Below are 16857 nucleotides of genomic sequence, written 5' to 3'. Positions count from 1 at the left end.
TCCTGCTTCGGTTGGACGAGCCTTTATCAACCGCATATTGAAATAAAAGTCATGACCAGGAATTTTCCAGAAAAATATTAGTTATAAAATAAACCCTCTTCTAAGGACACAGGCCTTAACTAAAGATTTGTAGATCATCACTTAAAAAATATTAAATATTTGCCAGCCATCACAATAGTTTTTTCTTTCTTTATAGTTGGGTGACGTATATTTCCTGCCTGCGAAACTTGATGGCAACGTAGGAAATTACGCCACATCATGGATAAACAAAGTCCCAGGAATCACACGAGTCGGGTTGCGGGGGATTTTTCCCAGGAGTCGATAGTGATTTGGATAGTCTCAGTGTTGACAGCCTCGGTTAAAATCAGAGCTCAGAACAAACCTAAAGTGTCTCCAGACACCACACCTATAATCACCGCTCTAGTCAGGGGAGTTTTGGGGAATCGATGATTTTGATGTGACTCTGTGACTCTGTTAGCTTAAGATAGGCTAGCCTAAGTCCCACAGAGTCTGAATTTACTAAGAGCAAGTTGGCTCAAGTTGCCTGTGAGAAACGAAACGAGAAAAATAGAAACGGAAAATAAAACGGTTGTTTAAGCTTAAAAACAGAACCATAACTTACACTTTCCCCCACGTGGACAACTTAAGCAAACTTTTGCCAAACTAGTCAAGCAGAAACCCGTCTGTAGGGGCAAACTTAAGGACGTTCAACGTACAAAAAAAAAATTAAGAATTCAGAAAAAAAGTACCAACAGATTAAGAAACATTAATTTAAATCGTGAGTCACCAACTTCAATTTCCCCACTAAATGGGTTGGTTATAACGTAGGATTAGGTCTGAGAGTCAGGCCTAGCCTTAAAGTTTCGGCAAAGTTCTGTAACGAAAACTGGTTGAGAAATATTCGAAAACCTAAAATTGTTTATTACAAAACTCACCAAACGACGAAATAAATATCATACGATGTACGCACAAAACAGTAAATTCAAATCTCACACTCAAGCTTTCAGAGCTTACGAAACAAATTATCGAGAAGATGTAGAATGAACTTAAAAACAAAAAGTTGGGATGAGAATAACAGACTCTTCACTCTTTCTTACAGTCTTCACCAACTTCACAATTCAAGACAAAGATTAAGTCACCCGCTGATTGGCGAGCTAGTTGCGAAAAAACAGAAAAAGGCTTTGACTTGCCACATCAAAGGCCGGCACGAGATGCTGGCCCAAGCGGCAAAATCACTCAAAAAGGTGAGCTGTCCTCCTTTTCCTCCCGGAGCCTGTCCCAGACGGAGTCAACAAACCATACACTGACACTGACGTCAGAGGTTGTAATAAGTTGATTGCCTCTCATAGGCGGCCTTGAGGTTTTTGCGCCTCTGTGTGATCAGACACTGAATCTCATGCAGTTGATTGAGATGGGTCTCACCCAACGAGGGACCTTGGGGAGTTTTGGACACCTGAAATGAAGGGCCACTGACGTCACAGGGAGGCTTCATTTTGTGTCCAAAACCCAGGTCCAATCGCAGGAGTGAATCCAGTAGAGTCATGGACGGCTGTGTTGAGGGCGTATGGAAATTTCACCAGGTGTTTGTCCCTAGACCTAAGATTTCCTTTTACAAATTCCGCTATCATAGTCTTCACCACCCGGTTTTTCCTCTCTACTGGGTTTGACTGTGGGCTGTAGGGGGCCGTCGTCTGTAGAGTGAGTGATGAATATTATGTTTAATATTAATTATTATTAACAGTTCAGTTTTATGTTAATTATTATTAACATTAATTATTATTACAAACATTATTAATATTATGTGAGAAATATTATGTTTACCAACTCATCAGATAGTTCTCGAACCATCCAATTTACCGACGAACTGCGTGCCGTTGTCCGTAATCAACACATCCTGACCTCCATGTCAAAGTAGAATAGCCTTCAGTTTCGTCACCACATTCTTTGCGGTTGCAGTTGCAATGGAGACGAGTTCTGTCCATTTGCTGAAGGTCCTCCTCCACCACGCAGGAAATCGCTGACCCCGTTGAGATCTAGGTCAGCAGACATTGCGTACCACGTTTCTTGGTGTTGTCGGAAGTATTTTTTCCCAGCTGGTTTCGTTTGGGGTACTTATTTATCCATGTTTTGCCTCCTGGATTGATAAAGAGTAATAGTAATAATAATAGGCTAGATATCTTATTTACGTCTTCAATCCTAGTAGTCTTTTTTATGATTACTATAGTTTCGGAGCTAACAGCTCCATTGTCAAATCTTCTTTTCTTGTTAAATTACTGTTGATAGCATTGGTCATTGTTGAATTTCACATGTAGACATACACACACACACGAAATATTTATATATACAAGCAACATTGAAATTTAGTATTTTGTTTGGCCGGCCTAAACAAAAAGTGACTAGCGTTATGGCTGTAGCCGTGTGGTGGTTTTCATGCAGCACACCAAGAACTTGGTCGCTTGACACACACCCTCCACGTCGTAGGTCGATTCTTCCTCAAGACAGCACGATACAGCTTACCATTGCGAAGCTGGTGAATGTTTGCAAAGCTGGATAAATAAACTGATACTTTTCAGTTTTATTTTACCAAATATGATTTTTTTTAGTTAACAGCTATGTTACATGTAGGCTATGTACATTTTATTAACCGACTATCACTGCATTCTTTAAGACTGTGAAATGTTTTAAGCCTGATATGGTTACCAGGTATTGATACAAGTTTATAATACAAAAAAAATACCTCTTTATAAGTGTTTGCATTCAACTTAATCATACAAATTATCTTTTTAATTTATAATTGGTATTTGTATAACTGTAGTTTGTTTATGTTAACAATTAATTGTATTAAACTGTCAGAGTTTTCCAACTCATTTGATCTAAATTATACTTATTCTTTATCAAAGGTCTCATCCTCTCTTTATCCTCTTTGTTGAAATATAGTGTAAGTAAATTCAGAATTACAATACAGTTATTAATTGGGGATTTAATTTAAAATCTAAGTAATGTGTACTTGATTGATTTCATGGGTTCTGTATTCAAACTAAAGTAATTTCAAACAGTTGCAGGAAGATGGAGACATTCACCAACAACCTGTAGTTGGGGTTGAAACTATAGTTATAAACGACTCTCCAGACAAGCAGATGCCCAAGGTATGTTCTTTTTTTTGGCCTAATCTATATACAAAGCTAATTACAATAAGAATAAGGACACAAAATTTTGAGAAAACTGTTTAAGTTGCACACTTATCAACCGTATATTGAAATAAAAAGTCTTGACCTGGAATTTTCCAGAGAAATATGAGTTAGTTATAAATAAACCCTCTCTTAAGGGCACAAACCTTAACTAAAGGGTTGTATGTCATCACAAAAAAATATTAAATATGTGCCAGCTGGTACAAATGTTTATTGTTGTAATTTTTAACCGACTTCCCCACTAAACCAGCAAAAGGAGGAAGTTTTCAATTTGTTTGTGGCAATGTTTTTTTTATATGGATGTTCACCAATTTCTCTGTGATTCTTTTACCTATCAGCGTGGTTCCACTACCGGTACTAAAAATTACTATTTAATGATTTTTCAGTAACGTTTTAATTACTTTGGGCTAGGTAGCTGTTAAAAGTGGAATTGATAACAAAAAACAATAACATTTACTGTATCTTTATACTTAAACTTTATACTTTATACTGTATCTTTATGCCTTAGTCACTAACAAGACACCGAGATCGCGCCACTCATCCTACACTCATTCTTCGCTGATATTTGGATTAAAATACGCACATAGTGGTGTCCCCATCTTCAACAATTGAAATTAATATAACTATTATTGACACTATGACACTGACATTTTGAAATACGGCAGTGTACAAGTGATTTGACACACGGCGGGTGTGTTTTGATTATTTCATTGTACAAGGTTGTCAACACTCCGTGCAGTGGGCGTGGCCGGGTTAACGACTTCCAGAGTTAGCGTATTCCGCCGCGGGACAAAATTGAGTTAGCGGGTTCTGGAGTTAGCTAATTCCTGACTGAGACCGTTAGCCAGTTCCAGAGTTTGTCACTTCTGACACATGACCGAGTTAGCGAGTTCCTGAGCTAGCCAATTCCTACGCCTCAATGACAACATAGGCCCCCCCCTAACGCTTAGCTGTCTGTGATTGATAAGTAACTATGACAACTTGTTGAATGTGTTGATGAAGAGAAACCCAAGAAAAGAAAAAATAGCACTGTTTTATGTCATTGTTATCTAAATTTGTAATATTTCTTTTCTACGAGTGTTGTTATTATTTTAAGGACTATATTTTATACTTTTAATGAGTTATCTAATGTTTTATTGTCCCCAATATGATTTGTTTTCAAATACAGGGACATCAATAATAGTTGATTACTGTTTTATTATCCGATATTCCTCTGTTCTGAGCTTATCTCTAGCAGAAGCTTACTACTCTTTCTGTTTTGTAGTTCTTTACATGATGTATTGCTATACAGTGATTATTACATTTTTTTTTTTGAGTTTTGAGATAACTGTGATTTTAAACAGAACCGAAGTAAATAAATAAAAAATATTCTGATTGTGCACTAAAGTATTGAGTTTATTAACATATAAACTCAAATTTTCTTATCAATGTCTATTCATATGATATAACTGTGTTACTATAGGATCAAAATTCATGTTTTCGGCCTCTGGACTATATTGTTAAGACAATAATAGGGTTTTTACATACGTCAGTCAAATAGTCCAATAAATGATATTGCTCAACACCTTACATGTTTCATTGCGAAGACAACATTTTCAAAGCTAACAACTTGTCAAAAACACATTTAAGCTGTTTAGCAATATCATTTATTGGACTATTTGACTGAGGTATGTATAAAACCTATTATTGTTTTTATAGGCCTGTCATGAATTTGTATTACATGTTATACCACACTTGGTTCTCAGTTATCCATAGTAGAGAATTTAATTTCTTGCTAGAGGCAATTCTGGATTATGACAGTCCATATTTTTGACGTTCAAACTATTGACTTTCTACTGTAGGCTTACTTGTTGAGGTTTTCACCAAAACCGCATAAATTTTCTTGATTTTGCAAGGACAACAGAGAGATTTAGACGTTGCTCCAAAAGGTATAATTCCTAAATAAATATAGATGCTTTTGGAGCACTGCCAGCGAAGTGTTTTTCAGAGCCTTACCTTTTGCAACAGTGCACTTGACGTCACAATATTTTGATGATTTGAAGGATTCTGTATTCAAACTATAGTCATTTCAAACAGTTCCAGGAAGGTGCCACCACCAAGTGCTACACACCAAGTCACGAACATCCTGTAGCTGGGTTTGCAAACAACTCCATTGAAACTATCGTGATTGAAGACTCTTCAGATAGGCTCAGAGAGATATGTGAGGTATATAACGGTTTTTACCATACAGTAATCTATTTATCTACCGATTTTGACGTTTTGGGCATCATTTTAATGAGCTCTTTCTGAAGTTTTAACACGTTAAAATGTTTAATTATTGTGTTTGTACCCAAAACAAAAATAATTAAAGCATCTGTCACAAATGCTTCGAGGTAAGTGGAGAAAAAGTATGATGGTCTCGTTTTTAACTTGAAGTGGAATAGGCCTATATATTTTTTTAATGAATATAATTTTTATTTTTTAGTACAGTTATAGTGTATTTCTTAATGTGTTTCCCATGCTCTTTTAAAATTTATCTCGCCACAAATAGGTCAAATTTAGTAGTAAACTATACTTTTATCAGACTGGAAAAACTACTTCATCAGACTTAAAAAAATATCTGATATTTCGTAATCCATTTATTGTTGTACAATAAATTTTAGTGTAAAATTCAGCTAATTGAACATCAACAAACTGTGTTTTTACCTAACCGGGAACTTCAGTTGTAACTTATGTTTGTGTATCAAAAGTAATGTTTATGTCAGGAAAGGTGAGATGATCACTATTTGTTTTTGTCTTTTGAACTATATTGAAAACAGAGTGATGACTTTTTCAGAGCCTTACTTTTTGCAACAGTGCACTTGACGTCACAATATTTTGATGATTTGAAGGATTCTGTATTCAAACTATAGTCATTTCAAACAGTTCCAGGAAGGTGCCAACACACCAAGTCACGAACATCCTGTAGATTGGTTTGAAAACTCCATTGAAACTATCGTGATTGAAGACTCTTCAGATAGGCTCAGAGAGATATGTGAGGTATATAACGGTTTTTACCATACAGTAATCTATTTATCTACCAATTTTGACGTTTTAGGCATCATTTTAATGAGCTCTTTCTGAAGCTTTGCTAACTATAAAATGGGCTCAATGTCTGGTGGCCCTCAAAAATGCAATGGGAATCTTATCCTATCCTATAATTTAAAAAAGCGTGTGTACGGGCAAACTTTTTTTGTCAGTGGTTTTTTATCTTTTGTTTAATATAGGATAGGGTTTTAGGCCACAAGAAATCGATTGGAGTCAGTCATAAGGCTGGGAAAATCCAGTTTCCGTCCTACAGCCCCTTAAAGTACCCATGTTATTCAAATCAAATCAAATAAAAAAATCCTTGATTCAAACAGTAGGCCTACATTTTTATAGGTACATGAATTGTGTCAAGTCAAAAATAAATATTATTGTCAATACTGTTCATTTTCTTTAAATTAACAGCGGTTTACATCTATGGGTTAAGCAAAAGGTTTTCAAGCAATATTTTCAGGCAACTATTTAGTAGGTAGGTAAACACATTCTTCTGGTGAACTATAATTGTGCAAATTGAAAAAGAAATCTGTGGTAGTGGTGAGGCCAAAGACCTGAATTTCAAGGACTTTTTTGAGTTTCCTCGCCTATTATTGCCCAGCTATGGCTTTCAGTTTTCCAAGAAGTGCTTGTGATATCCTCTGCTACATGTCTACTTCAAAGCAGTAGCTCTCTTTACATCTCACCATGACCTGATTCAGGGTAGTGATATTTAGTGAACATTAGACGTGAGAATAAATGGGTATGCTATTGCCACATCCTCTGGTTCTTTTCTTGTGCTCCTCCTCCCGTTATCTACCAACTATTGTAACCATTAGTATTATGCTACATTCAGAACTAATATTTTGTGATGGATAGAAATATTACTTGAATTTTGTATCTAACGTGTGATATTCTGTTGTGTTATTTCTTATTTCTATTTTAAGTGATAATGACATAACACTCCCTCCTAGTATGTCATAGTTTTTGTTTTGTTTCAGAAGATGCCACCAAAAATATTAAGTTTTATCAAAAAGCTGATTATTAAAGCTATCACATCCTCTACCGAAAAACATGTTTCTTTTGATGCAGTTGTAGATCATGTATCCAAACAGCTGCAAAAAAAAAATAAGATCTTGAAGAATCTTATTTTAGAAATTTTGGAAAATGATGAAGATTTATTCATGCAATATACTATACAAATTAATAATAGATTTGAGAGTGGATACTGGACAATACGCCCCTCTGCAGCAATGAAACTTGTTCAACAGCAAAAAACAACAGTTCACAACAACAAATCAATAAGTCCAACAGAGAAAAAATATACAGAACTTCTCGTAAGTATTAAAGTATTAGTCAATACAATATTAAATAATTATGCTATGTTGTTTAACACTTATGATGCTACTGCTAGAATTTATTTTGTAATTTTCTGAAAAATGCTAGAGTTAATTACTTATTTCGTCCAAAAAGTGCTAGGCTAGCCATGGAAGCAAAGTCTAGTGTCAGAAAAAAAATCGGAAAAGTGCCAAGGAACGATATAGGGCCTATCGGGATTGTATGAGGAATCGAAAGAAACCATCACTGTTTCTAAACAATAACTGAGTCAACCGATATGCCCATTTAAAATCACACGATCGAAAGTTGCGCCAGCAGAATATATCTTCGCTTAGCACTATTTGGATGAAACGCTAGCAACGATATATCGTTAGCACTTTTCGGGAAAAAGACGCACAACACTATATTTTGCATAGCATTGAAAGGGTTAAAACACACATTTAGCCTTGTGTGGATAAGAATGTTTTATCATTGTCTATTGGATACTGAAGTAGTAAAGGTTTTATCCATCATACAAAGTAACTGAGCAAAGCTGTGAAATATAGTTAAATATATTCAAATAATCTGTAGATTTTTGCTGCTATTTAAATATTTTAGTTATTTTTTAGTTCAATATTTTTACTAAGCTCACAAAGTATGAAATCCAAGTCCCTAAAACTATTGGAAGGGCTCCCTGTATGGAAACATAAATTCAGAGCAACTGCAGTCATTATGACCATCCTCCACCGTGAGGTAAGGTATGCTTTTGGAAAGAGAGTAGAAGAATTAATAGTAATGCTCTATTACTTCTTCTAAGTTAAGTAAGTTCTAATTAAGTATGAATAATACTATACATTATTTACATTATTAACAAACCACTAATACTTGATTCTAAATCGTAGGAAAAATAAATAAATAGGTTAAACTACTAACAAAACAATGAAAATTGCCAAATAAACTAAATAACAAATAAATACCACCACCATAACAAACCTGCAGGCTAAGCAAATTTCCTTTTACTAGATTTCGACTAAAATATTTCCTTAAAATTATCAGATCTATTTCCTAATTGAATAACATTAATTTGAATGAGTAATTAGGTTTGCTGCTACTGGCAAGGTAATGAGTTGTGTTTTTAAATTGAAATATTGATAGCTTAGTATGAAATAAATAAAATTGCCAAATTTGAATAAAATATATGAGTAAACAAGCAAACTACAATAGTTTATTTCATCTCCATGAGTATAACATGGGAATTTTACATTTAAATTTTGTTTTAATAACCTCGTAACCATTAGGCATACAAAAACGCTTCAATATACAAAATTAAAATTATTTTTGTAAGCTCTACAAAATGGTTTGGAAATAGTTATTTGTGTAACTAGTGGTGAAAGTGGCACTTTGCTGCACACGAGAGCAATGTTTACTCACCACTCGCCTGCGGCTCGTGCGGAATGATCTCGAGTGCAGCAAAGGCCTTTTTCACTCGTGTTACACATTATATTTTTCCTACAGTCACTATAAAACATAAATAATTAGTCTTTCAAACACTATACAACACGTTTTTAGGTTCAGCTAGCAACACAATTACACAAATGGTGCCCTGGAGAAAGTAGTACCCGTGGTCCGTATCACTCCGCTATTTTTCCTCGGCAAGAAATGTGCTCCGTCTTTTGAGAATATAGTTCCGTATGTTTTTGTAATTTGAAGTGGTTTCCGCGCCTAAAAAAAATGCTTTAAAGGTATTTTCTTGTTTATTAAGACCGTAGGAATGTTTTAAAAACGTTTAAAAGAAAAGTCCAGAAAGTTCAGAAATACCAAAACTATAAACACGAAATGACAGGTTAAATCGTAGTTATAATAGTCAATCAGCTGTTCATAGTATTATTATCTTTAAGTGTTGCCAACCTATTTCCAAGCGTACACGGATTACGTGCATAATAAAACCACGCTGTTTTGTGTTGTTTGGTCGGAATCCTGATGTGCGGCAAAGTATAAACCGTGCGGCAAAGTATAAACCGTGCGGCAAAGTATAAACCGTACGGCAAAGTATAAATATGCAGCAATTAGCAGGTTTCTGTACTATAAACAGTACAGGGAAGCCAACTTTGTCGGGTGACTGTAGGAAAAAAAAATATTGTATGTTTTAGCTATTCAGCAAGGCCTTATTTGTTCTAGAACCTAATCCAAAAATACATATCATACTTAATACTTGCAACACCTATAACCAAGACTGCTAAAAAATATTAATGTCCTTTCTCATGATAGTGTTCTTAGTTTACAATCTGTAATACCATTTCTCTGTATTATTTTACAAATAATATATTATCGAAGATATTAACAGAACACTTACGCAGTTAAATCTTTTGTTTTTATCTTTTAGATAAGAGTTATGTTTAGGAATATGTACAATAATTACTCAGATTTGAGCAGTAAGGGTACTGGCTGGTATGTTAAATGTTGATGTAAAGTGGACTTAAACATCATATTTTAACCATTTGAGTGAAAACTGTGCAATCAAGAATTTTTAATTTCAGAAAATAGACAATCGTTATTTTTACAGATTTTGTTGTTACTAATCGGACTTCATCATTACAAACTTGATCTAAAAGTAATGTAAGTTGTTAACATGTAAGTTATTCTATTCTTTTTTGTTTATGAATCAGTTATATTAATAGCCAATGTTAAACATATCTTACATTGATAAAAAAAAATTTTAATAAAAAAAATCTTTATTTAAAAATTTGAAATGTACGTTTTGCAGAAATAGAACTTTTTTGACTTTTCGACTTGTGTATCCATAAGGGAATCCAAGTTTATATCTGGACATGAGCAAATAATCCGCATTCAAATCCTTATATTTAATACGTGAAGGTGATTTCACGAAACACTACTCCTCCGTTAATAATGGACGGATTTTTACAAACGATGTGTCAAAATTTAGTATTTTTTGTGTATATGCCCTCTTTCATCAATTCCTGTAATAAAAGTCCTCTGGCTTTGCCCAACAGGCCATCAAAATCAAGCCTTAGATTTAATTATGTTTCTTATTCTGTCGTAGATTTTGAAAACCGAATTATTCTTTTCTGCATTCTCACCCCGTAGCTTAGCATGGGCAGAGCCACTAGTATTATTTACTACCTGTAATGCAACCTTTATCTGAAGGACTAAAGGCTTTATAAAAAGCCAAATGTTCCTGAGGTAATCAGCAATGAGGATTTATGTTTTGATTTAAATTAGTTTTTACCTAAGCTTGCCCCTACTACCTCACTGCTACATAATAATATGGTGCTAGTATTGGAGAAGATTTTTGAAAATGGTCCGATCTAATGTTTTACTTGATTTCTATTTTCTATTGAATCCAGTTTGCTTAGCTGTTACCATTTCTATTCTGCCATTTTTGTCCAGTTCACAATGGATACTTCAAGGTTTACGGAAAATACTGCGGAGCCATTGGTTAAAAATTGAAATTGTAGACAAATTAGGTACTCTAATTTTATTTGTGGTCACAAATTCATTGTTTAAAAAGTCCTAAGAGGAATATTTGATTAAAGATTAAGAGTTTTAATTTTTTTTGCAGATTAAAAATAGGTGTCACTTGAAAAGATTAACTGTGAAGTTAGAAAGAATACCAGCCCTTGATGCTATGAGTTCCATGACACAGGTGGGAAAATTCGAACAAATATCATTATTAACTCATATTAGAATCAAGTTTTTGTTTGTTTAAAATTCCAAAACATAACTTTGTACTCTCTCCTCCCATACATAGTAGGCCTATATGGAGTAAGTGGGAAACGAGCCTGAAATTTTCAATCGAGCCGAGCCCAAGTCGAGCTTTTTTTTATTATAAATAACCGTAGTTACAGATAAAAGTTAATCAGGCCTAGTCAAAAAAATTTTTTTTTAAATACAATTTAATTTTAAGATGTAGAGTAAGTTAAGTTTTAAAATATAATTTTTTAGTAACTTCAACTTATTTGATTTTTTTAAAAGGTCATTTTTTTCAATAAAACGGTATTTGAGTAAAAAAATCATGTACAGTATTGAGTCGATGATAAGAATGATTTAAATTCAATAAAGAAACAGAATTTGTAAAAAGAAATTTATTTATAAATCAGATAACTTAATATAGTTAGGTACATAAGTTAAAAACATCAATATGCAATATATTTATTTCATCCTATAATATCAACTTGATAAAAAGAAAACTCCCTGTAGCAGCAAACCTATGTTATTTAGATTGGAAATAAATATTTATTTTCATTGAAATATTTGAGTAAAAAAAAACAACCGGACAGATTGTAATTTGCTTAGTCTGCAAGCTTGTTGCAGCCGGGGTATTAGTAAATTTCTTCATTCTACATTTATGAAAATGCATGGTGTGATGTTCCCCAGCCCCAGGTTACAAAGATAATAAACTAAAAACTATGCCTTGCCCTGCTAAAGCTCTGCAAATTTGTCTCCACTACTTTTTATGAATAATTATTGAGTTCTCGTTGGTCATGGTTTCCTGATTTCTTATTGATTATTGCTTGGACAGCTTTAGTTTTTTTATTAGCTGTTTGTATGACTGGTAATTTCCACTATATCATAAAATTAATAATTAGAGTCTGTGATTTAACCCATTTGCATCGGATGACGTACCAGTACGTCAAGTCAGTGATGTACAGTATCACGGCTGACGTACTGGTACGTCAGCCATGAAATTTGAAAATTTGGTTTTTCCAATATATACATATAATATTTAAATTTGTTCATCAAAATATTATGCTCCTCGAATAATTTCATATTTATGTAATACAGGCAGCTATTTAACTATTTTTATGAAAAGTGTAAAAAATAGTGTAAACGTGTCCCAAATACATATACATATATATATAAAATACATAAAGTTGTATACATTATATGTTCTATATTATTTTCAGCTATAAAATACTATAAAATAATATAAAAAATAGTCTAATATTTTTTCTGGCTGGTATATGCACCTATTTTTTTGAGAAATATATAAAATAGTGTAATTATATCCTAGTTCTAAATACATATAAATATACATATAAAATTCAAAATAATATAAAATATAAATTTTATTATTATTTTCAGCTGTAAAATACTATAAATCATAAAAAAATAGTCAAATATATATTTTTTTACTTTTAATGTTTCAGTGATACTGAGATTTTTGGTAAATAAATAAGAAGGTCAAATGGGTTAACAAAGGTTGGCCATTTTCAATTTTGACCTTCTCATATTCTTAGTTTGTGTTTGTTTCAAAAGTATATGAATATTTGCAAGTTCAAATTAAATTTCAAGAAGTCTGTAAGTAAATGTAGCTTAATCATGTCCTTTAATAATGACAATGTCAATTACAATATGTGTCGTGGAAAGCAAAAAGGGACCTCTTGTCGGCAATGCAAAATTTTCAGTACGGTCGATATAAGTAGGCTAATTAAGTTCGAAAATATCAGAATTCGGGTTTTATTGATTGTTATACCGTACCTCATTTAACATAGAACAGGACAGCATCAGTTAAAATGTCGATTTGATGATCTAAAAGGTCGAAATAAATAATATTGTTAGCCTCTGCCTGATCTGAGAAAAGGTACCTCTCATTTTTATGTAACATTTTTAGATCAACCAAACTTCTGTTTTTGACACACGTGTCTCTACCTAATTTTTTGATGTTTGTGTCTGGATTGGCACTTATATTTTTTTATTCTACTTAGCTGGACTTTTTACTTGTTTTGACATATTTTATATGTTAAATATTGAATAGTTTATAACTTTTTTCAGATAATTCCATCAGATGAAGTCGCTAGTAAGTTAAAGAATTACGGGGTGAATATAGGACTGAAGTGGACAGGCTGGAGCTCGCCAGAATCACTTGATAGTAAAATCCTCCATCTAGAAAAAATAATAAGCAATTACAATGATGACAACAACAGTCACAGAGCCACTTCAACTGGAAATACCCTAAAATCAAATTCAACTGGAAAAACCACTTCAAATGAAAATACCCTCAGAGCCACTTCAACTGAAAATACCGTCAGAGTGAAAAGAAAAGGGTTCAAACGGGTGCGCCTGAGTGAAACCTCTGATGGGGAATCTCATGACATCCATAAAGAACACAATTACTCCAACAAAGACAGCCAGGGCTCAAAAAATTTAATAAAAAACCTTCAAAAAATTGTTCAAAGAATGGACAAAGACTCTGCTTATGCCACAGACAGACAAGTAAATATCATTTTCAATTTATTCTTTGTCTAATGCTATGTCATAAATACATTTTACTATGTATGCCTAGGTTCGTACATTTAAATTTAATGTTTGGTAGCCTACACTTATCAATTGTAGAATCTACTAAAACACAATTTACAGGATTGTACCCTGTGCTCTCCGAGTACAGTATTATCATCAAGTTATTTATTGTGATTGACCACCAAAGTGGATTAATTTACCTTAAGATTTTTGATCCCAGCTATAATTTGTACTATGTAGTGGATGACCCGGGTTTGGCTTGTGTTAAGCCATAGTCTTATCTTCAAATGATCCATCTTCCCATTTCCTCACATAAAGATCAATAAAAACTGTATGTTATTAACAAAACATGACAAAAAAGTAACAAGGTCTAGATTTAAAAGCAGGCAACAGGAATGTTCACCATTAAATCCAGGCCTAGTTGTTGTCATGTTGTGTTTTATGCTCTTTATGTGTTGCCTTGATTGTTTAACGACATCAGAAGATGGATCATTTTAAGCTCTGAAGGATATGACTATTGGCTTAAGGAGCTGAAATCTGGATCAACCACTACATAGCACAAACTAGAGCGGGGACAGAAACCCTAGTGTGTACAAATTATCATAAATCCTTATCGTTATCAGAAATTGCCGTTGTTTCAATTGCCTTTTAGTGAAGCTTGGATAATTATTAGGCCTAGGGTATCTGTATAATTGAATGTCAAGTATCAGTAGCATTGGGTGTTTTGTTTTTTATTCGATATTCTACAGCTATTACTGCTTTAACTAATTATTTTGTTATCAATTACACGAGACAGTTGAGGATTTAATTGATGACAAACTGTTGGCTGTTTCATAGCCCCACAGATGTTAGATCAGTAATATTGTTATTAAAGGATGTGATTCAATAATCAAATTTTTGGCCACTCTTCAAGTAAATGAAGTTCAAAAGGATTCAGTATTTTTCATATAAGTTTTTCTAGCTAATAAAGCTTTTCAAGCTTTCTAGCAGTATATATTTCTCAGAATGTATAGTTAATCTCAAGATTTGTGAGGGGTTTTCAAATTTTTTTTCTAAAAATTCAGGATAAGGATGGAGATTTCCTTGGATTTGATTCCGATCCGTCGATTGGGACCTGGAGAGGATGGGATAAGGCATCTTCACAAAAATTGACAAAACTGAATGAAGTAATCAAAAATCTAAGAGGAAACAGAGATTTAGAAGAAGTTCTACATGAGAGTCATGTAGCCACTGCATCATGTTTGGAGGTAATGTCACTTATTGTTGCATGTAGTTGTTAAGCACACTTTATTGCAAACTTGATAACAAAAAATGGATTGCAGCTTTGAGTTTAGCTTAAAAAAGTAGTTCAAAATGATGGGTCACAACATACCCTTCATATTTAAAATAATTTATCCCATTTCAAAATGGCGGATCCAAGATGGTGGCCGAAAAAAATACATCAGTCATAAATAAGTGTAAATGACTGCGATCTATCTAAAAGTTCTAGTAACGCTCTGTCCAAGTACGACCCACTCTTGCACTTGCCCTGGTATGTAGATATTCGCGGAGATTGCGTAAAAAGTTGCACCACTAGTCGCTGGGTTTGTAGCTGTTAGTGGTCGACCAGATCTTCCTTTGTGCAAGTCATTCATTTTTCCATCTTCTTCAAATTTATCTTGAACACGGACAATTGTTCAAAGTGTTGGTGGAGGTGTTCCAAACTCATTATGCCTCTGACTTTGTACCTGATGAATGTTTTCAAACTTCCAATACCACTTCAACATAGCTTTGCGTTCATCACAGGACAATTGTGCCGCTGCGATTGCTCCATCTCGACCGATTTGGCCACGATGACTCGCACATGCACGGCTGCTAATGTTGACAAACACAATACTCAACTTCTCACTCTATACACTACAAATTAGTAAGAGTAACTCCTTTTGTGAAATAATTATTAAACTACAAACAGTGAGTACATTTGAATGAACTACTCTATATCGAATACTGTTAGAAGACGTATAATATTTTATAACATCCCTCTGTAGCGGTACCAACAAGTACAGTTCTCATAAAAAGTTATCATATTACGATTCTTTTTAACACACCCCATAAGGGTGTCTTTTCACTTTAAATTTCAGGAGTTTCATATTGTTAAATTACAATTATTTTGAACCTACAATGATAAAGACTTAATCATTGTATTCAATTTCAGAATGAGAGATTTCATTTGAACAGTGAAGATAAGAGACTTAATCCAACGACAGCTGGTTCAATTTCATCAGTCCAAATGTATCACAAGGTAAGAATAGCCGCAATAAGAGAACACAAAATTTGCAACACTATTTATTTGCGTTTGCTGTGCAAAATTGGTTTTCTTAGCAAGTATATATTCATTTTCATTTCTGGGAATGTTCTTGTTAGCAGTGCAAAAGTGATTTAAAACGTTAAATACAATATCTTATAAGAAAGATATTGTAAGATATTGTGCTGAATGAAAAGAGGTTTTGAAAGGTTCAAACCTGTTTCTATATGAAGTTAATCCCAAGGCACATTTTTGATGTAATTGGTTAATAGAGTAATGATGCAATTACAAATACAAATATTATGATTCCATTAATGTTTTATCATTACAACAATAGTTTTCTCGAGTATTTAGCACTAGCCATTCTACAATTTAAAACAATTTAAATGTCCATTATTAATAGAAAGAAGTAATTTTTTTAGAAGAAGCAGTAGCTAGCGTGCATGTGTCTGCAGTCAGTATGTGAGTGCCTGTGGTGGTGGGATTACATCATCAGGGGTGGCGCCATTTACCTTTTGATCATGGAATAGTAATTTTATGATAGCTTTTACATTTCCTACTGACTAGTATTTTTGTGTTGAACTCTGGATGACTGTAGATGGTTTCATATTAAATTAATCTGTAGTCATATTTATAAACATGTGTTATGGATGTTTTGTTTTTCAATTGACTGAAGTATTGTTTGCATTTTTCATCGCTATGTAAAATTTGACATTGCATTTTTGTTCCTTTGTGTTACCTAGTTGGTTGTTTAAGTTTAGTTATTATTTTTTG

At 33.5% G+C, this 16857-nt stretch overlaps 1 protein-coding gene across 5 annotated transcripts in view; it reads left to right on the top strand.

Moving 5' to 3' along the window:
• LOC128988827 (uncharacterized) overlaps positions 1-16857 on the top strand; it is a 65675-nt gene that overhangs the window by 25258 nt on the left and 23560 nt on the right. For 2 of the 5 annotated variants that reach the window (XM_054410520.1, XM_054410511.1), the window contains exons 5-12: positions 3057-3146; positions 5265-5393; positions 6093-6206; positions 7226-7561; positions 11122-11205; positions 13335-13775; positions 14864-15046; positions 15994-16080. In XM_054410520.1, the coding sequence (XP_054266495.1) occupies positions 3057-3146; positions 5265-5393; positions 6093-6206; positions 7226-7561; positions 11122-11205; positions 13335-13775; positions 14864-15046; positions 15994-16080 (1464 nt within the window). The remainder of the gene's footprint in view (positions 1-3056; positions 3147-5264; positions 5394-6092; positions 6207-7225; positions 7562-11121; positions 11206-13334; positions 13776-14863; positions 15047-15993; positions 16081-16857) is intronic. The other 3 variants (XM_054410530.1, XM_054410547.1, XM_054410538.1) reach the window with 3 other exon arrangements.

This window comes from Macrosteles quadrilineatus, unplaced genomic scaffold (assembly GCF_028750875.1).
Source record: "Macrosteles quadrilineatus isolate MER2022 unplaced genomic scaffold, UCM_ALF_1.0 Scaffold_1__1_contigs__length_201487025, whole genome shotgun sequence".
Taxonomy (NCBI): Eukaryota; Metazoa; Arthropoda; class Insecta; order Hemiptera; family Cicadellidae; genus Macrosteles; species Macrosteles quadrilineatus.
The sequence above is the reverse complement of the archived record's forward strand: the minus strand, read 5'-3'. Positions and strand labels throughout refer to the sequence as shown.